This window comes from Schistocerca americana, chromosome 5, assembly GCF_021461395.2.
Source record: "Schistocerca americana isolate TAMUIC-IGC-003095 chromosome 5, iqSchAmer2.1, whole genome shotgun sequence".
NCBI lineage: Eukaryota > Metazoa > Arthropoda > Insecta > Orthoptera > Acrididae > Schistocerca > Schistocerca americana.
Genome location: NC_060123.1, coordinates 359,161,505 through 359,184,190, shown reverse-complemented (window position 1 = coordinate 359,184,190; position 22,686 = coordinate 359,161,505). Strand labels below are relative to the sequence as shown.

The 22,686-nt window shown below is 39.2% G+C and overlaps 1 protein-coding gene across 1 annotated transcript in view; it reads right to left on the bottom strand.

The window, feature by feature from the left end:
- The window catches only part of LOC124616382 (neural-cadherin-like), a 312,303-nt gene that overhangs the window by 76,321 nt on the left and 213,296 nt on the right, over positions 1 to 22,686 (bottom strand). Inside the window, exons 18-19 of the mRNA XM_047144688.1 lie at positions 21,210 to 21,396; positions 18,373 to 18,562 (exon numbers count right to left, since the gene is read on the bottom strand). Of these exons, the coding sequence (XP_047000644.1) occupies positions 18,373 to 18,562; positions 21,210 to 21,396 (377 nt within the window). The remainder of the gene's footprint in view (positions 1 to 18,372; positions 18,563 to 21,209; positions 21,397 to 22,686) is intronic.

Sequence of the window (22,686 nt, the reverse complement as noted above, 5' to 3'; positions counted from 1 at the left end):
ATCCTCGGCATTTTTCTGTAGCACCATATATCAACAGGTTCTATTCCCATCTAGACTGAACTGCTTAACATCCACATTCCACTTCCAAACAAGGATAGATGAAGACAGACAAATACTTCCAGAAGAGTTTTCCTGACTTAAATTTACATTAGATGTTGACAAATTCATCTTATTCAGTCTGCTTTTTATGTCCTCTCTACTTTGGCCATTGCCAGTTATTTCACTGCTCAAACAGCAAAACTCATCTTAAAGTTTTAGTGTCTCATTTTCTATTCCAATTCCTTCAGCATCACCTGAGTTAATTTGAATACATTTCATAATGCTACTTTCACTTTTGTTGATATCTAGCTTATAACCCCTTCTCAAGGCACTATGAGTATAAATTCCATTCAATTGCTCTTCCAAGTCCTTTGCCACATCTGACAGAATCACAATGTCATAAGCAAACCTTTAAGTATCTATTTCTTCTCCCTGAACTTTAACCTCCTTTTCAAATTTCTCCTTGGATTTCATCACTGCTTGCTCAATTTACACATGGAATAACATCAGCAAGATGCAAAAACCTTGTGTCACTCCCTTCTCAGCTATTACTTTTCATGACCTTCACCTCGTACAATTTCAGGTTGGTTTCTGAACAAGTTGTAAACAAACTCTCACTACTGTATTTTACCCTCGCTACCCTCAAAATAGTTTCATGTTCCATGAGTCATTCCTTTTGAATTGCAGTGAATTATTTACAACAAACTTTATGAGTGAATAAATGTACTGTGAGACAGTAGTCACCAGTATTAACTCCTTAGATAGATTCCAAGGTGATTGTTGGTGAGCATCATATATTATTCGTGCAGCACTTGCTCAACAATGAAGACTTTCTTTCTTAAAAGTGAGTTAGAACAATATTCCATAAGACATTATTGAAAGAAACCATGCAAAATATATGAGCTTATTGATTTGACTCTCCTTAATATTTGCAATGATTTGAAGTACAAATCAAGCTGAATTAAATTGTTTTAGAAAGAAAGATACTTTTCCAGTTTAAATTCAAATAAGTACCTTGAGTGCACTGGTCTTCATCACAACTGGAACTCGCAACTCACACCATCCTTACATCACATGACAGGTGTGGAACCTCTGAGCTAACAAGCCACTGCAGAGAATAGTCCCTACAACATTGTCAAAAGCTTTCTCTAAAGCTGTTTTTGTTCTGGTCTTCAGTCTGAAGATTAGTTTGTTACAGCTTTCCATGCTATTCTAACCTGTACAATGCTCTTCTATGTACCACAATGTACATCCCTTTCAACATGCTTACTGTATTCATGCCTTGGTCTGCCCCTACAATCCTTAGCCACCACATTTCCTTCTGGTACCAAATTGGCAACTCCTTCATGCCTCAGCATGTGCCCTATCAACCACCCCCTTCTTTCAATCAAGGTGGCCACAACTTACTTTCTCCCCAATCCAGTTCAGTTATTCAATATATCCACTTAATCTTCAGCATTTTTCTGTACCACTACATTCCAAAAACTCCTCTTCTTATCTGAACTAGTTATTGTCAACATTTCACTTCCATAAAAGATTAACTCCTATCAAATACCTTAGCAAAGACTTTCTAACCCTTAAACTCATTTTGTTGTTAACACAGTCCTCTTTTCCAGAAATGCTTTCCTTGCCTTTGGCTCTCTGCATTTTACATCCTCTCTAATTTTGCCATTGTCAATTATTTCTCTGCCCAACCAGCAACACTGATCTACTACATTTAGTGTCTCGATTCCTAATTTAAGTCCCTCAGCATCACCTGATTGAAATCAGTTACACTCCATTAACCTCACTTTACTTATAACTGATGTTCATCTTATAATCCCTTTTCAAGACACTATGCATTCTGTTCTGTTCTGACTCTTTGGTGTCTCTCCCAGAATTATGACATTGTAGTCTGCCTCAAAAATTGAGTGATCAATTTTGAAGCAGCCAGAAAACTTACTTGCTGTACAATTGCAGCAAGGGGAGCATATCTGGCCAGTGATACGCAAATATTATTTTTTTCTGCTGCATCGTGTTTGTCAGTGCAAACTCAGATACTTAACAGTAATTGTTCTGTACAATTCCAATTTTTGTCATTGTCTTCTATTATGATTATAAATATACTATGTATTAAAAATAACAGAAGTTAGATTTGTTATGTAATTTACTTTTATTAATACAGACATTGTCTTCCATATAAAAAAAGTGGCTCTTACAAGGAGATCAGCAGACCTTGTTTCAACTCTCAGCTCTGTTGTCAGATTCTTCTCACAGTATTGTATCTCCCATCTCATCTACTTCCTCTATGCTTTCTGCAGTCTGTCATCTCATCCCATCACCGCGCAAGCTGCCAAAGCGGTGTCAACTCAAATGACTAGCACTAGGTGACTGGTCTACCCAACAGGAGGCCCTAGCCACGTGACATTTAATTTCACAATGTTATAAACAAATATTAAAATTTTTATTTTTTCACCATGAACTCGAATTCACTTTCAAAATTTATCTTTGGTTTCCTTTACTGCTAACTCAATGTAAAGAATGAATAACAAGGGGGATGTTACAGCCCTGTCTCACTTCCATCTCAACTACAGTTTCCTGCCATGCCCTTCTACTCTTATAACTACAGTCTGGTTTCTGTACTATTTGTAAATAATTTTCCACTCCCTGTATTTTATACCTCCTACCTTCATAATTTCAGAGTGTACTTCAGGCAACACTGTCAAAAGTTTTCTACAACTCTACAAATGCTATAAATATAGGTTTGCCTTTCCTTAACCTCTCTTCTAAAGATAAATCACAGGGTCAGTATTGCCTTGTGTGTTCCAACATTTTTCTGGAACTCAAATTCATCTTTCCCAAGGTTAGCTTGTACCAGTTTTTCCATTCTTCTATAAAAAATGTGTGTCAATATTTTACAACCATAACTCATTAAACTAACAGTTCGATAATATCCTCAGCTGTCCACTCCAGCTTTCTTTGGATTTGGAACTATTACATTATTTTGTTATGTCTGAGGGTATTTTTCCCATCTTATGTACCTCATACACCATACAAAAGAGTTTTCTCATGACTGGCTCTTACAAGGAGATCAGCAGACCTTGTTTCAACTCTCAGCTCTGTCAAATTCTTCTCACAGTATTGAGCCTTTTAGTTTATTTCCCTTGTATAGCCCCCCATCCCCCACTACACAGAACAGGGCTTGAAGGCTCAACAGTATTAACTGACTACAGTGTCATCCTCAGCCCACAAGCATCACCACATGTAGATATGGAGGGACATGCAGTCAGCACACCGCTCTCCCTGCCATTGTCAGGTTTTGTGACCAGAGCCACTACATCTCAATCAAGTAGCTCCTCAACTCTGGCAACCTGGATGTGAGCATGAGGTGTGCTTGCTTGTGTGAATGAATGGTGTGTGTTTATCTTTTCCAATGAAGGCTGGAGCCAAAAGCTTATGTGTAAGCGTCTTTTAATTGTGTCTGCCTCCAACTTAGTGTGTTGTCTTTATGGTACACAGCAATCTAGCCTTTCCTACATTGTTCATGTTCCTATCTGGAGTTTCCATTGTTCAACATTACGAAAAGTCGTAAGAGATGCTTTTGCAGAAATGTAGGTGTTTTATATGAACACAACAACAGTTACATGACCACACTCATAGTTAAAGGAGATGTTCAAAGTGTTGTTCTCGTACCCAGACGCAGGTGTCTACCTGTCACTGCAATGAGTTCCAAATTCTTTCAGACATACCTGGATTATTCCACAATTCTTGACAACACTGACAAGAGTCTGCTCCAATGCTTCAACCATGTTAACTGGAGTGGTGTACACAACACCTTTAAGGTGGTCCCAAACATAGAAATCCATGGGGTTCAGATCTGGTGATCTTAGAGGCCATGGTAAAGGTTCTTCTCACCCAGTCCATCTTTGACCATTTCAGAGCATTAAATGATGTCTCACCATAGCAACAAAATGTGCAGATGTTCCATAATATATGTACTGTGTCCTCTATTATTGCTCTAATGGAATACCCTCAAGCAGTCCACTAAGATGATCCCACAGAAATCAAAGACAATTCCATCAATTTAGTTAGTTTGGTAGCAATAAGGCCATACCTAGTACCCCTAATCACATGTTAAATGATTTCACTGATCACTATTACCAAGACTCATGAATACCATGTGGGTTGGAGCCAAGATGACTCCAAATGTGACAACTGTGATAATTAAAAACACCATCATGAGTGCACCCTGCTTCAGCTCTAAATAAAAAGTTATTGTGAAACACAGGATTGCCTACAGTTTGTTGTTGCATCCACTGATTGAACATTAATCAAGGACCAATGTCCATCTCACTAAGACAATGAACACACTGGAGGTGGTACAGATACATTGCACTGTGATGCATTATTCTCCGAACACTACTGTGGGCCATTTCTGGAATTTGTGTCACAAATCTCCTTCATGAAATTCAAGAGGAGTATTTGAATGCTTCCAGCATCACATATTCAAGCACAAGTGTAATTCATTCCGTCCTACTGTTCTCACACCATGTCAAAGCTCCCAGTTTCTTGGAAGTGTCAATGCAACCTTATAAATGTTTCACTTTCGGGATACCTTCAAGCAGTGTATGCATCTTGGTACTAGCATGCAGGTTCCTGTGCATTGTTGTTAGCTGTAATACATGAAATGCATATCTGCTTACTCCTTATTACTGTAAGTTCCACATTACCACCAACACTGGTGCAATGCAACTGATGATCTGCAAACTACTAACTGTGTACTGTACTGTTGTAACTATTCTGTTTACAATTCTGTATCTCAATAATGTAATAAAGGACTACATCATGGATCAGCATGGAGTGTTTACACAGTATCATGTCAGTAGTGCCTGATAAATGCAAAGTCACAGTTATGTCACAATGAATTCATTTGCAAGTCTATGTTTACTGAGACCTATTATTTCTATATCATGTACCTACAACTGCGTGCATCTATGATGTAAATTATGATAATCGTATATATTCCTTCCACCTTCCAGCTCCCCCCCTCTTTGCTTACAAATGGTTTTCCATCTGAGAACTTCATATTCACACAGCTACTTCTCTTTCTTCCAAAGGCCTTTTTAATTTTCTTTTAGGTGGTGCCTTTTTTCCCTTGTTATACATTCTTCCTCTAGCCACTAACGCTTAGCCATTTTGCACTTCTTGTCAATCTTTTTTTTAGATGTTTGTATTTCCTTTCACCTGCCAGATTTTTATAATTAATTTTTATAATTAAATGCAGTATCTCCTGTGACATCCAAGGATTTCTACAAGGCCTCATCTTTCTGCCTGTCTCACCCTCTGCTGCCTTCACTGTTTCATCTCTCAAAGCTACCCATTTTTCTTCTGCTGCATTCCTTTCCCCTGTTTCAGTCAGCCACTACACAATTCTCCCTTTACAACTCTCAGCAATATTTGGTTCTTTCAGCTTATCCACGTCCCATCTCCTTAATTTACTACCATTTTGCATATTCTTCAGTTTTCATCTATAGTTCATAACCAATAAATTATGGTAAGAGTCAACATCTGCCTTTGGAAATGTCTTACAGCTTATAATATGGTTTTAAAACCTTTGTCTTACCACTATATAAATAATTTGAAAACCTCCAGGTCTCAGCCATGTATATGACATTCTTTCATGGTTGCATGGTTGCATGGAAGTCCTACTCTTCTTTCCACAGCACTTCACTAATTCTCACTGTATCCAACCAAGTATTGGTGATGATTAAATTATGCACTATACGCAATTCTACCTGGTGGTTTCCTCTTTCTTTCCATTTCCTGTCAGTCTATATTTTCCATGTGTTTTTCCTTCTCTTCCCCCATCACAATTAGATTTTCATCTCCATTAACTGTCTGAATAATTTCACCCATCTCATTACGTGTTCTTTCAAGTGCTTCATTATCTGTAGAGCTAGATGGCATATAAACTTGTAATTCTGTGGTGGATGTTGACTATATGTCTGTCTTGATTACAATAATGTGTTGACTATGCTGTTCATGCAGCTTATCTGCATTCCTGTTTTCTTACTCATTATTAGACCAGCTTCTGCTTCACCTCTACCGGATTTTGTATTTATAAGTCTGTACTCAACTGACCAGAAGTCCTACTCTTCTTTCCACAGCACTTCACTAATTCTCACTGTATCCAACTTCAACCTATCCATATCTCTTTTTAAATTTGCTGTCCTTTTTAGCTGATTAAGAGACCTAACAATCCTTGTTCAAAACCATAGATGGCCAGTTTTGTTTTTCTTGATGACAACATCCTCCAACACAGTCCTTGCTGAGAGATTGGAACAGAGGACTATTTTACCTGTTGAATATTTTGTCCAAGATGATTACATCATCATTTAATCATATAACAGAGCTGCATCTCTTGGGAAAAATAATGGCAGTAGTTTCTCCTTGCTTTCAGCTTTCAGTCTCCTATACAGGGTGAATATAAAGTCCGGGAACACTTTCTATTATTTATTGCACAAGAACTAAACATTGTACAGATGTCACATACATTGCATTTTGAAGAGAAATTCTGAAAGTTTTTATTTTACAAACAATCAATATGCGAACCATGAGTGACCCAGCAGACATAAATACGGTAATCGAATTCTTGTCATACCCATCCCAGCATGGCATCGTCGACTGTGGCAGTCGCTTCCCATATTCTCTCCCGCAGCTCTGCTGCATCACGTGGTAGAGTCAGTACATACACCAGATCTTTAGTGTGTCCCCACAGAAAAAAGTCACACGGAGTGGGATCTGGGGGAGGCCATTTCATGAAACAGCTGTCCCCTTCTGTAGCAAGGCCAATCCATCGATGCGGCAGCTCTGTGTTCAGGTACCCACGAACTTCATGATGAAAATGAGGTGGGGGTCCCATCCTGCTGAAAGATGAACGGAGAGTCTGATTGCATTTGAGGGATCAGCCATCGCTGCAACATGTCCAAGTAGGAATATCCAGTGACAGTGCTCTCGGCGAAGAACAACAGCCCGTACAGTTTTTGACGTGACAAGGCACAAAAAATATTTACTTTTAGGGAAACATGCTCAAATTCAATGCATTCGTGTGGATGCTTTGCACCCCAGATTCGACAATAATGTCTATTCACTTTCCCATTAGTGTGAAAAGTGGCTTCATCACTAAAAATTAAGCAATTAACAATGCCATCCCCATTTTCTTTCAATTGTTGCAAATGCAAACAAAACTCAAAACGCTTATCTTTATCATCATCACTGGGCTTCTGCACTAGCTCCAATTTGAATGGTTTCACAGACAGCTTGTTGGAGGACTTCCCACACCGTCATTGGAGCCATTTCAATTTCACAGGATGCAAGACGCACCAATTTCTTTGGACTCATATATGTCTCTCACTTCACTCACACTGGGACGCCCGCTTCTCTTTGTTGGGCACAAGCAACCCATGTAATGAATTTGTTTGGCCAGTGGTAAATGGCCTTCCTTGTTGGTGGCTTCTTAGGGTACTTGGTTCTAAACATCTGTTGAACAGCTTTAGCACACTTTTTTTTGAACTCCAACACACAGAAAGCTCGTTCCACACCTGAACTCACCACATTTGCGACTAGCACTGACTATCAGCAAATTACCAAATTATGCTGTGACGGTATAAATGAAAAAAGGCTTTCAGGGTTTCTCTTAAAAATGACGTATGTATGATATCTGTACAGTGTTTGGCGCAATAAATAATTGAAAGTGTTCCCAGACTTTATTTACACCCTGTATATTGTGTGTTTAAATGCATGTTTAGAAATATCTTGTACAACTAGTGGCAAGTTATTAAACAATTTATGCCCTACTAGCTCACAATCATTCACTGGTCTTGGTAATCTATTGCACGAGGAGTAAATATTTCTGTTGTTTTATGTATTGTAACCAATGATGTTTCTGTAGTGTTTTACTTTTGGCACCTTCTGCTTCAAATAAAGTAAAACAGTGTGTGTAAAAGGGGGGGGGGGGGGGGGGGAGGAGATGCACATCACGATTTTTCTGCTTAGTAAACAAACAGAGGTTAACATGGTTTATGCAAAGAGTCAGTAATTACTCGTTTGGCTTCTTTCTGCAATAAAAAGATCTCACGAACAGAGTTGCTCCATTAGAAAATGCATAGAAGAAGTGGAAAATTAAGAGACGTAATATAGACTACAGGAACATGTTCTTAAGTAATGAATCACTATAGATAACTTACCACTAATGTACAGGGCTATTACAAATGATTGAAGCGATTTTATAAATTCACTGTAGCTCCATTCATTGACATATGGTCACGACACACTACAGATACGTAGAAAAACTCATAAAGTTTTGTTCGGCTGAAACCGCACTTCAGGTTTCTGCCGCCAGAGCGCTCGAGAGCGCAGTGAGACAAAATGGCGACAGGAGCCGAGAAAGCGTATGTCGTGCTTGAAATACACTCACATCAGTCAGTCATAACAGTGCAACGACACTTTCGGACGAAGTTCAACAAAGATCCACCAACTGCTAACTCCATTCGGCGATGGTATACGCAGTTTAAAGCTTCTGGATCCCTCTGTAAGGGGAAATCAACGGGTCAGCCTGCAGTGAGCGAAGAAACGGTTGAACGCGTGCGGGCAAGTTTCACGCATAGTGATGTGAAAGATTCAGTGTTTAAACCTCCTCTACCAAGAAACGTGCCAGAACTGCGAGCTCGCATCAACAATGCTTTCGAACTCATTGATGAGGACATGCTGCGCCGAGTGTGGGAGGAACTTGATTATCGGCTTGATGTCTGCCGAATCACTAAAGGGGCACATGTCGAACATTTGTGAATGCCTAAAAAAACTTTTTGAGTTTTTGTATGTGTGTGCAAAGCATTGTGAAAATATCTCAAATAATAAAGTTATTGTAGAGCTGTGAAATCGCTTCAATCATTTGTAATAACCCTGTACTTCACATTTCATCATGAAGGTAACTTATCATGTACAACCAACAACTTGATACAACTACCATTATCAGAGGAAAATTTGGCTATTAAACTAAAATTATTTGCTGTGTTTTGTTTCACTAACCAAAAATTCACACACTCTAAACCAACAAGATTTTGAGCAGGTTATTGAGGTAACTGTAGCTGTGAAAGATTATAAATTTCCTGTTGAACCAAGCAGCACAGCCTTAGAGCTTAAAAATTAGGGCAGATCAGTTATTATATGTCATACCTTTCTTTTTAGACAACTTACTTACAATTATCCAGTGAGGACTTTCAAAGTTTAAGTCTATTGTGTCAAATACAATAAAATTCCAGCCAGTCTAGGAATGATACATATTGTCATGTCTAAATCACAATGAAGTCAAAATCCAGAGGCAGTATCACCAATGAAATTTAACAATTAGTATTGAAAACATATTTATTATTGACAACAACATACAACCAGAAGAGAACTGACTTCCTGGATGGAGAATGCAGCTATTTACACAAACATTGAATATTCCAGAATGCTGGTATATATACAAACACTGATATTCCAGAATAAACAAACTTTACAAATGTCAGATATTTCTAAAAACCTTCCAGAAAAGATAAATACTACATAACAACTAATTGTTCGTGACTGAGTTTGAAGTGACAACCCACAACATGCCAGCCAGTGAGGCTAATAACAATGACATACTGCAAGCACTGCAGCTTGCAGTAATGCTTCTGCTCCTGGAGAATCAATAATCCACTGTTTCAGAAGTTCTCATTAGAGCCGACAACAGCACTCCAGTTCCACATCTTCACAATGATCATGCATGCGGTGACACTGGTGGATCCTTACAGTCTGATCATGTTTTTACACCCTCTTCAATAGGATCAGCACTGAAGGTAGCCCCTCCCATCAACAAACTCCACGTTCGTCAAGGGCCCTCAGTTTCCTTGAACCTCCCATTGTTGATTTGTACCTCTGGACTGTAGTAAGGCTTTGTATAGAGGGCACTGATAACATCTCTAAAATTTTGTCTTCCACATCAAGAGTCATAATCCTCTATTTCATATATCACATCAGCAAGAGTTGGAGGATCTGATACAGTCCACAGCCTCATGGCCATGGAGCAGAAAGAATGGTGTGAATGCTGTATTATCTCGCTTCACTGTATTAAATACAAATGTAACAACAAGCAGTAATGTATTCCAATATGCTTGTTCAGTATCAATGCACGTAAGGGAGTATATCTGCCAACATTTTATTAAAACATTTTGTGGGGTCAATTACCTGAAGATGGTAGGTGCATGCCATCCTGTGAGTGATGTAGCAATGTGAAATTACCTTTCAGTCTAGTCTCGACCAGGAAACTTTTCCACACTCAGAGATCATCATATGGGGTGCGCCACTCTTCAGGATAATGTCTTCTACATGGAACTTCACAATTACCAGGGCTTTGACGGTCAGCACAGCTTTCATGACAGCATAGCAGCTGAGGTAGTCAGTGCAGACTATTATCCACTGATTCCAAATTGTTGACTTTCGGAATGTTCCCAAGAGGTCATTCCAGTTTGGTGGAATGGTGGTGCTCCAGGTGGGATTGGTACCAGATGCCCCATAGGTAACTGCAGCACATGATTTCATTGCTAGCAGTCCTTACAGAGGCTCACATAGTCTCTAACAAATCAGTAGAGACCTGTCCAATTATATCTGCATCTGACTCGACCCTAGTCTTCATGAATGTTGCAACATTGTGCAAACAATTCAGGATTGCCACCTGCAGATGAACTGGGATGACGAACAACCATTTCTGCTTCACTGTGTTATATTTCCTCTTATACAGCTTATTAAATAGAATTCTCCTTTGGTCAGTTCCTCAGTCTTCATAACTTCCATGGTTTTCAGCAATGCTGGATCTTCCCTCTAATTAGCAGCAATGTCATTTAATGCAGAAATGAGATTTTGACCATGCTGCTGTGTTTTGCTGAAGGATTCCTTAAAAGGCAGTCAGCATCCTTGTGTGTCGCATTCATTTTTTATACTATGGAGATTTACTCTTGAACCCTCAGTGCCCATCAAACCAGTTCACTAGATGGATCCTTCAGGCTAGTCAGCAAGCACAGAGAATGGTGATTTGTCACAATGATGAATAGTTTGCCAACTAAACACAGCTGGATCTTGTTGATGGCCCAAACAACTGCAAGGCACTCTTTCTCAGTTGTAGAGCAGTCCCTATCTATAAACAGTTAGAACTGATGTAAAGCTCTGCCTCGCATTCTTGTCATACAATGCTAGATCTGGAGGTGTTATCCCCTCCTTAAGGCCAAGGAAAGATCTTTCTTGCCCGTTGTTCCAAGAAAATCAGGCATCTCTCTGCAGCAGTTCTTGCAAAGGTCATGTCTTAGTACAGAAGATCTTCATGAATCACCAATAGTAAGAGAACATCTGAGAAAACTTCACACATTATGAACATGGCAAGAAGTTGGAAAAACTATGACTGCTCTTATTTTCTCTGGGTGGGGATGGGCTCCATTATAATTCTCCAGGAGGCCCAAGATTTTTATTTCCAAGGTGACAAGGAAGCATTTTTTTGAATTCAGCCAAAGAACTGCTGTCTGAATACACTTCTAGACAGTTCCTCAAATGTCTTAGAAAAATTGATAACGTCATCCAGATAGCAAAGATATGTCCGTTTAATATGTCACATCAAGTTGTCCATCATACTTTCAAAGGTGGCTGGAGTGTTACACTGTCCAAAGGGCATAACTTTAAACTCAAAGAGGAAGTGAGGAATTATGAAGGCAGTCTTCCTCCAGTCATCCTTGCAAACCTCAGTTTTCCAGTAACTTGTCTGTATGTACATAGCTCATAAACACTTTGCTTTGCTTTCAAGTGGTCTATTGTGTCATCAACGTGTAACAGTAGATATACATCGTTCTTCATTGCTTTGTTCACTTATCTGCACTCAATGCAAAAACACCACATGCCATCCTTCTTCTTGCCCAAGAACCAGAGGAGAGGACCAAGGACACTCTGAAGGTTTAAGTGTGTCACCTTGCAGTACCTCCTCTGCTTCCTTCCAGATTATTTGTTGTTCAGCTGATGACATTTTATATCAGAGCTAGATGTTTGGTGGGTGACCCTCGGTATTGATAAGGTGTTTTACTATGGGCCACTTGGTCAGATTTGGAAACATCTTAAAATTGACTAAGAGTGGCTATCATTCATTGATGTTGTTCCTTGGTCAAGTCAGAACCTATTAGTAGCTCAACAACAGCTTCCTCCCCTGGTTTTTCTGTAATGGTAGCAGAGCATGAGCTTTCAATGATAACAATAACCTGCCCTTTCTCGACTGGTTCGGCTGTCCCTATGCACTTACATTCAGGGATGAGTTGTGGCTGCTGATGACAATTAGTTATCCAAATTTCTTCTGGATCATCTACAGTGCTTAAGATTGTTTCTAGCATCTAAAAATCCTTTGTGAGCCTGAACAGCTTTTCATAACCAAAAAATACTACACAGCTGAACTGAGCACCTTGGCTGTTGCCTGGAAGTCATTTTCTTGGCAGTGGTGTAATGATAATGTCTTGAATGCCAAACAATCAACCAGAACCATTTTTGTTATTTGTGCTTGTTGGAATAGCTTTGTCAGTCTAAAGCTCTGACCTCCCACAGCCATTGCTGACTACATTTTGTTAAAATGACAAATTTGTAAGGTTGTGTTCTGTCACTGACATACTCTTAAAATGCATGCTCCTGTCAGCTAGACATATTTCCCATTTGAAACTTTCAGCACAATCACTTTTTTTGATGATGGTAAACATTCAACATTAAAGAAAAATAATCCCCTGAGTTGTCTAGCACCCAGAGTGGTTGGCCATCACCGATGATGTCAGTGAGATTTCCTGACATCTTTATGTGTCATCCATGGAGGATTGACATGTGTGGTGGCCTCACTTTCATAGATGGTTGCCTCGATTAGTGTTCCTGAATTTTGCAGGGAGATGAGCAGCTGATATGTCTGAAGCGTGATGGGGAATGGCTGTGGTGCATTGGGGAGTGACCTTGTATAGGGTATGACAATGTGCTTTGTCCCATAGTTCGACTGTGACCATCTGCAGCTTACTGGCACAAATAAAACTGCTGTAATGTTTGACACCTGGTGATGTAGTAGTAATTGAAAACTCACCTTCTATCTCTGCAGTACCATATAATGTGTCCAGGGCATTTACAATGGAAACACACTGCCATGTCTCTGTCTTCCCTTTGTAGTGGTATTCTTTTTTTGCGTTTCAGACTTCAGAGAATATATCATGATTATTTGATTACCTGCACTGTGGCAAATTTATACTTCAAAGTCCTCAGTGGTTCTCTGTCCTCTGCTTTCCTTTTCATTCTTTGGTACTCTCTTTATGGTATAATGGTATCATTCAGCATCTGGTATCTTCCTTTACCCTTCTCTCTCTTCCCCAGAACAAAACCTTCAATTGCCTCTGCTAGATGGCAGTCTCATGTCAAATTATGTCCTGTCCAATTTAGCTTCCTATTCTTCATTGTCAGCAACATCCTCTGATCTGCTCTGTACAAGTTGATGTTCTGTACCAGATATTTAATTAGTCACTTCCTTAATTCAGTGTTCAAACCACTAGTTACAAGTCTTTTCTGCTCTTAAAATGCCTCTTTCACCAGCATATTTCTGACTTTGATGTCCTGTTCACAGTGCTTATCTTTCCTGATACAGCTTCCCAAATACTTGAATGTTTCCATCAGTTCCATGGTTTGTGAAACTATTATATTTCACTCTTATTTTCTTTAAGCTACAACCATATCTTTCATTTTCTTTCTGTTTACTTTAATACAATATGATACACAAGTTTCATTGAGACCATTTAGTGTTTGAATCTACATCTTGATTTTCTGCAAGAATCGCCATGTCATGCACATATCTTATGGATTCTATTTTCTGTACATCTATCCTGATGTCTCTTTCCCCATCCAAAGAACTTTTCACTATTTCCTCCAAATAAATATTTAATAGGACTGGTGAGCGACAACGTACCTGTTGACCCCTCTCCTGATCTTGCTGTCTTTCAAAGTCTCACTTCCTACTCACATTTTTACTTTCAGATTCCAGTAGAGATTTTCAATCATAACATGTAAATAACAGATTTATTTGTTTGTTAAGCATGCAATATAACACCTGAATTATGAATCGAAACAATATTTATAATGACATGTCATAATGGTAATATCCAAGTCAAAAGTGCTTTAAACAACTCGGCATACATTTACTCCCTTATGGAGTCTGTCACCAGTCTAGTGTGTGTGTGTGTGTGTGTGTGTGTGTGTGTGTGTGTGTGTGTGTGATGGTAGCAAGATAACACCTTATCACTGAGAAAGTGTGTATAATTTTAAAATCGACTCATTCCACATCGCAGAGACATCACAATTATGATCCATGGAATACGCTAATAATGCCAACAGCTACACTAAGCGGTATCTCATGTGTAAAGCAGTATGTGTTAAGCAAGTATTCATCCCACTCCAAAAAGTTTTACTAATGAAACATTTTTAAAATAATTTTAATCAATGTTATTACCAAACATTAAATCTTGTAATAAGACAAAATACAGAGCAAAAAAAGTTCAGAAATGTAGGTCATAAAAATCTCAAATAATTTTAATCAATGTTTTTGCCAAACATTAAATCTTGTAGTAAGACAAAATGCAGAGCAAATAAAGCTCAGAAATGTAGGTCATAAACATTTCAAATAATTTTAATCAATGTTTTTGCCAAACATTAAATCTTGCAGTAAGACATAACACAGAGCAAATAAAGCTCAGAAATGTAGGTCATAAACATCTCTTTGAATCTGTTTAATTATACTGTTTTTGTCCTTTTCAGTGTGAAGACTCATTAAAGGCAACTCTCCTTGCAACCCTATCCTATGGTAACCTTTCAATCCCTGCATGACTATTGCAACATGAAACCACTTGATACTGCTAATTGTAGTTAAGCTCTGTTCAAATAGCGCATTTTTACCTCATCTCCCTACTCCCCCTACAAACACACACTCTTTCCTCCACGAACAGACTAGACTGACTATCCACTGATGCCGAAGAATATATTCTCTTACTGAAGGCTGTTCCATTTTTGTTCCATGGGGCAAAGGCACACACATGCACTCATCAACTTGCCAGGAGTAGCTAGTATAGGCTATCTGCCATCTGTATATAGCTACAATCACAATAAATACTTTCTAAAAAGGCCTCCTAATGCTTAAATTCATTGTAAATTTTAACACGTTATTTTTTTTTCAGAAAAGATACTGTTGCATGTCTCCATTTTCTATTCTCTTTACTTGTCACTTAATTTCCTCCCAAAATATCACAACCCATCTATCACTTTTAGTGTCTCATTCGCTAACCTAATTCTCTCAGCATTTCTTGATTGAATTCAATTCTTTTCAAGTCACTATCCATTATGATTCAACTGATCACCTAATCCTTTGATCTCTGATTGAATTATACTGTCATTGCAAACCATGAAGTTTTTATTTTTTTGCACTGAACTTTAATTCACTTATCAAACTTCTTAATACTTTCCTTTACTGCTTGATCGACAAACAGATTGAATAACATCTTGGGTATGCTACAACCCTGCCTCACTCTCTTCCAACTACTGCTTCCACTTCATATTCTGCTATTTAAATGATAGAAGAATGAATTTTATTGCATTTATGGAACAAGTTTAGATTCCACTGTTAAAGACAACAACGACAGTTTGATCTCGGCAAAGGTAAGCTCAGCTTCCATTTCAAAATAATCCTACAATTTCCTGCTACCATCAAAATGTCAGAGTGTATTCCAGGCAACATTGTTATAAGCTTTCCTTAAATCTAAGAAATAAAGCTGTCATCAGTTAAAATATTGGTTTGAGCACCACAGTGCTTCACTAGGCACTGTCCTGTAGGTGGTGGTATACAACTGCCTTCCTCTAAACTTTGATCTACCTTACCCAGTCAGTTATACGGGAACCTACAGTTTAATGTTAACTTTGGGCTGTGGCAAAATTTGTCAATTTTCACATTAACAAAACATTGCAAGAAGTAAAAGACATGAAAAGCGGCAGATAGAACAAATAGGACTGACCAGAGATCTAAAGCTATAAATGTAGTTTTCTGTTTTTCAATCTATCTTCAAAAAGAAGTCTTAATATCATGACCTCACGTTTTCTAACATTTCTGTAGAGCCTAAACTGAACTTCCTCAACAATGGCTTCTACCAGTCTTTCCTTTCTTTTGTAGATAACTCATGTTAATATTTGGCACCCACGATTTATTCAACTGAAGTTTCAACAATATTCACACCTGTGAGCACTTATTTTCATTGAAAATGGATTCATTATATTATTTTTTAGTCCTGAGGGTATTTTGACTGTCTCATATACCTTGCATAACCAGGTGGAATAGTTATGTCTTGGTAAATTCTCCCAAGGAACTCCATGATTCTGAGGTAAGTCCTCCACTCTAAGTGCCTTTCTTTGACCTAGGTCTTTTGGTACTCTATGAGATTTTTCTTATAGTATCACCCCTCTCATCTCATCTTCATCTACTGTCTCCTCCGTTTTCCTAACATTTCCTTTTAACTCCTTTCCTTTGTGTAGCACTTTTATAGATTTCTTTCAGTTTTCAGCTTCCATTTCTTTTCTTGGCATTGGCTTGCCACTTGAGCTCTTCACATTTATACAGCTTTGTCTCTTTTCTCCAACAGTGTCACTGTTTTCCTATATGTGGCATTTATCTTGCTCATGCTCATGCATGTCCTGCAACATTTCTGTTCTAGCAATTTCTGCTTTGCAGTTTTTTACTACTTGTCATTACCACTTTTTAGAAATCTGTATTCCCTTTCAGCTTATTCATTTGCTGCATTTTTTTTTTTTTTTATTTTCTCCTCTCGTCACTTAAATTTAATTTATATGGGGCATTGTCTCTTTCCCTATTAGTTCCTCTGCTGCCTTCATTATGTGATCTCTAAAGGTACTCATTTATCTTCTAACATGTTCGTTTCCCCTGTTCTAGTCAATAGCTGCCTAATGCTAATATTTGAATTTCTGAGCATCCTCTGATTCTTTCAACTCATCCCAGTTGCACCTCCTTAATTTACTATGTTTCTATAATTTCTTCAGCTCTAATCTAAAGTTCATGGCCAAAAATTTGTGGCCAGAATCCACAACTACTCTTGGAAATATTTCTCAGACTAAAATTTGGTTTCTAAATCCCTGTCTTATGATTATATAATTTATCTGTAACACTCTGGTGTCTCCATGTCTCATCCACATACAAAACCTTATTTTATGATTTTTAAAGCAAATGTTTGCAATTATTAAGTTGTCCACTGCATAATTCTACCAGATGGTAACCCATTTAATTAATTTTCTCCCAGTCCATGTTTTACCATCATTCTTTCTCTTCCTCCAATAGAATAACATTTTTGTCTACTATTACTCTCTGAAAAATCTATTTTCCCATGTCATATTTATTGTTTTCAGTATTTTCATCATCTGTAAAATGAATAGGAGTACAAGAGTCTGACTGTCATCTTACAGGAATTATTGATCAAATGAAGAACAGTAGAACATAGAAACATTCTACTTATTGTCTGTAAAGAGAAATTTGTTCCAAACATTGGTTTTGAGTGACAAATTGTCTTTATGTTCTTCTTCACATGCAATAGCACAGTCTGCTTAATTATGTTGCTTCACGTGATGCTCTCTCTCTCTCTCTCTCTCTCTCTGTGTGTGTGTCTGTGTGTGTGTGTGTGTGTGTGTGTGTGTGAGTGAGAGGGAGAGAGGCAGACTCAATTTTCAGTAAGTATATTTATGTGCAACACACAACAACAGACACACATATGCGCACACACACACACACACACACACACACACACACACACAAACACTCTCACTCACTCTCTCTCTCTCTCTCTCTCTCTCTCTCTCTCTCTCTCTCTCTCTCAAACGCAACTCACACACACTCTGTGGTTTCAGTTACCTGAGACTGCTGTCATGTGTGTTAGTTGCTTTTGCATGAGTGTGTGTGTGTGTGTGTGTGTGTGTGTGTGTGTGTGTGTGTGTGTGTGTGTGCGCGCACACACACACGCACGCACACATGTGTGACAAAGGTCCATGGCCAAAAGCTTTAATTGTGAGAGTCTTTTTGTTGTGCCTATCTGCGACTCAGCATCTCCACTATATGGTGAGTAGCAACTTTCCTTCCATAATATTGTTACATTCCATCCTGGGTTTTCGATTGTTTGACTTGTTCATATCAAATAACTTTGTAGTAAAGCTAGTGACACTGACAAGAGAAATACTTACGCACACTCATACTCATTCCAGAGATCAACACATACGAATGGCTCAGGGCATACAATGTTGATACAAGGACCATTTGAAAAGCATTTGTAACCCAAATTCTTTGACATAGTAGCTTGTCCCCACTGAGTTCCATTAACAGCAGGTGGCAGAGGTAATTGTTTCCCTTCAAGTTTGATGTCCTCCATACAACCTTGATCAAAAAAGATTACAGGAATAGTCTTTAGTTATTTAAATTATAAAAGGCTATATTTATTGCATCTGTACAACAGTTTGGATACTGGTACCAAAACAAACCATAATAAGTACAGTCTTTTGGAAGCAAAGGTAATCTCAGTTCCCATTTAAAAACAAACCAAGAATTTTAAATTTACTTACTGTAATGAAACGAATTTTGCAGACAACAATAAGAATTTTTTATTGATGGTTCATTCTTGGAAACCACAAGACCCCATTCATTTCTATACTAAAATAAATTACACCTATTGCTATTTATACAAGTAGGAAGAACATTGTTCTGAAATAGCGGATGTATATCACTGAGTCACAGCTGGAATTAGACTACTCATGCAAATGCCTCAGAGTATCACTCTGTAAAGGTAATGGAATGTAGTCAAATCAGATGATGCTAAGGGAATTAGATTAGGAAATGAGACACTTAAACTCACAGATAGTTTTGCTATTTTGACAGTAAGGTAACTGATCAAAGCTGAATTTAAGATAATATAAAATATAGAAATAAAGGAGATGACTCACCGAAAGGCAGAAGCACTGTGTCGTCCATAGGTATACGAACAAAGGTACAGAGCTTGACCAGCTTTCAGAATGAACTTCCTTTTTCAGGTTTGTAGGAAAACCATGCACACATATGCACATACAGTCACTCACATGCACACACCTGTTCCCTACATTGTGCTCAGGTGACTTCCAGCACTTTTCTGGCCCATGGTGAGTGTGCTGGGGTGAGATGAGGGTTTGGGGTGGGGTGAGGTGGGGTAAGGTGGGGTGGGGTGGAGTGGGCTGAGGGAGGGAGAGAGGCAAGATGCAGGGAGTAGGCTGGGAAGAAGTGTCTAGCAGCTCGTGGGAGAGTGGGGAGTCTGTGGGCTAGCAAGTGGTGCAGGTAGAGAGGGGAGTTGGCAGACAGCCAGACACTTAATTTCATAGCCTAGGATGAGAGATAACAGCATGCATCTAGCTAATGTGGCAATACAAACTGGGTGGGTGTTCTGTGGCAGGGGAGCAGGCATTGAAATCTTGCATGTTGTGCCACTGGGTGGTCCACCTTGTTTTTAGCAACGGTTGTGTGGTGACCATTCATTCTAGTTGACAGGTGGTTGGTTGTCATACCAGTTTAAAATGCTGTACAGTGGATGCAGCAGAGCTGGTATATAACATGGCTGCTTTCACAGGTGGCCTGACCTCTGACGGGGTAGGATAAGCCCGGAGTAGGAGGTGCTGGGTGGGTAGATTGAACAAGTCTTGCATCTGGGTCTTCCACAGGGGTATGATCCCTGGGGCAGGAGTTGGGGATAGGAGTGACATAGGGATAGATTAGGATATTGTGGAGGTTGGGTGGCAACAGAACACCACTTTGAGGGAGGTGGGAATTATCTTGTGTAAGATGTCCCTCATTTCAGGGCATGGTCGTAGATAATCAAAGCTCCAATGAAGAATGTGGTTCAGTCGTTCCAGTCCAGGGTGGTATTGAGAGACAAGGGGAGGGGGGGAGGCACTTCTTTGTCGTTGGTTCTTGGGAGGGATTTGAGGATCAGGTGAGTGTGAGAATATGGCAAGGGAGAACTGTTCGTGAATTAGATTTGGAGGGTACTGGCTGTCTGTGAAGGCCTTTGTGAGGCCTTCAGAATTCTGGGCGAGGTAGTTTCTCATCACTTTAGATGCATTTACCATTGGTGACTAGGCTCTATGCGACTGGTTTTTGGTGTGGAACAGGTGGCAGCTCTCAATGTTCAGGTACTGTTGATGATTGGTGGGTCTGATGTGGACTGAGGTGTGGATGGAGCCATATGGGAGGAGGAGATAGACATTAGGAAGGTGGCACAATGGGTGGATGGGGGAGAAGGTGTTGAGGTTGTGGAGGAATGAGGATAAGGTGTCCTGACCTTTGGTCCAGATAATAAAGATGTCATCAATAAACCTGAACCAGAGCAGGGGTTTGCATTATTGGGAGGCTAGGAATGTTTTCTTTGTATGTATTGTATTGTATGTTAACCAGGGACCTAGAAACGATGGAGAGGCTCAGTCCCCGCCGCAGCGGTCCACAACCCCATGACGACTACCACTTCATCCCTCCGCCGACCCACACCGAACCCATGGTTATTGTGCAGTTCGGACCCCGGTGGATCCCCCCAGGGAACGTCTCACACCAGACGAGTGTAACCCCTATGTTTATGTGGTAGAGTAATGGTGGTGTACATGTATGTGGAGAACTTGTTTGCGCAGCAATCACCGACATAGTGTAACTGAGGTGGAATAAGGGGAACCAGCCCGCATTTGTCGAGGCAGATGGAAAACCGCCTGAAAACCATCCACAGACTGGCCAGTTCACTGGACCTCGACTCAAATTCCCCGGGCGGATTCGTGCTGGGGACCAGGCACTCCTTCCTGCCCGGAAAGACATGCATTAGACCACACGGCCAACCGGGCGGACTCATGTTTCCTTTAGGTGGCCCATAAAGAGGTTTGCGTAGGAGGATGCCATGCTGGTGCCCAGGGCTGTATTACAAATTTGTGTGTTACTGTGCTCATTTTGTGGGCATGATAATAGTTATGATGATGATAATGTTGATAATATTAATTGTAATATGGTATTATGTACTTACCTTTCTGGTAGTCATTGTGAACTTCAAATGTCTGAACACCTGTATACTCAGCCTTTCCTCCAACATAAACACCTTCTTGCCTATCGACAACCAAAAGCTGATGGCCACTGAACTTGAAACTTTCATTGTATCGTAAACCTTCTCCATCATCAAGTATCAAAATAGAAACTGATCCATAACGAGTCACCTGGCAAATTTTTGGAAGAAAGAAAACAATGTAAGAGAAATAAAGCATAACTGAGAAGAGGCTATTGCTCATCATTGTGTAGTTTAATGTACAATGGTGTACTTCTCATGTAACCAACAATTTATTAGCCATGTGATACATCTAAAATTGTCTAAGACAATACGGAGCACATAATAGCATATAGTACATCACAATACAACATGATAACAGACAGCAGAAATAATTGTTTTAGATTATGGAGGAGAAAGTTCCATATCACTGCATTACAAGCATAAAATGAATGCCTTAGCAGACACTAATGTTTCCTGAGTGTGGAAGTATGTCTGTTCTGTTTGCATATCAAGAAAAAAGAAAGCACTACATACATATGAGTGATCAGGTACTTTTGACCTGTCAGGGAATATTTTTATTGCATATAACCAGTGCGTTTGTGGGGTTATTGTGAAAATGCTATTAACATGCAACATTTTAGTTTTGGGGAGCATGTGGATGTTGTGTGGTGTTCATGCCACATTCCTGCCTGCATTTATTGCATTTTTGTTGCTATGTTTTAACACACGTATAGGAAGATTTTGGTACAGGAGGCTAGCAACTAAGATCATAAGGCAGATTCATCAAACGATGCACCAGATGGTCACATAGCATGAGAACAGCCGAGTGACCAAGAGCCATAATGCATTGGAACAAAGGGGGACAGTGGAGATTCACCAAGAATGCTGGGCACTAATAAGCAAATCTTTTATTATTTATATTTGCTTTTTAAATATTAATATACAGCTTCCACTGTGCTGATGAGATTGGTCGCACTGAGAACTTAAAAATGGTAATTTCAATATCACTCAATTTAAATATCATTCACTTCATCAGGAAATGCTAATTACAAATATTCATTACTGTCAATGCTTGCTGATAGAAAGGATGAATGAATTACAAGCGCAACCTGGAAGGGCATGCATCACGCTGTTGAGATATCTCACTAGGCAGTCTATAATAATTTTTTGAGGTGGCAACACACGAACTACTGTGTGAAGTGCAATTGATAAAGTTACCTCGGAAAACAAATTTTTGTGATCTCATGTTGATTCTAAAATTGTGTGAAGCATTTTTGTGACTTTGCAGTGCTTGAGAACAAATGATTACTGGATAGGAATCTTGTTATGAACATTAATGCTAGATCGGCTCTAGAAATTGTTTTACTAACTTTGCAGTTGGTGAAATAAACAAAGTTAGTTTTATCCCAACATTTAATGATTCTTATCACGCTTGGCATTTAAACCTACCCAATTGTCA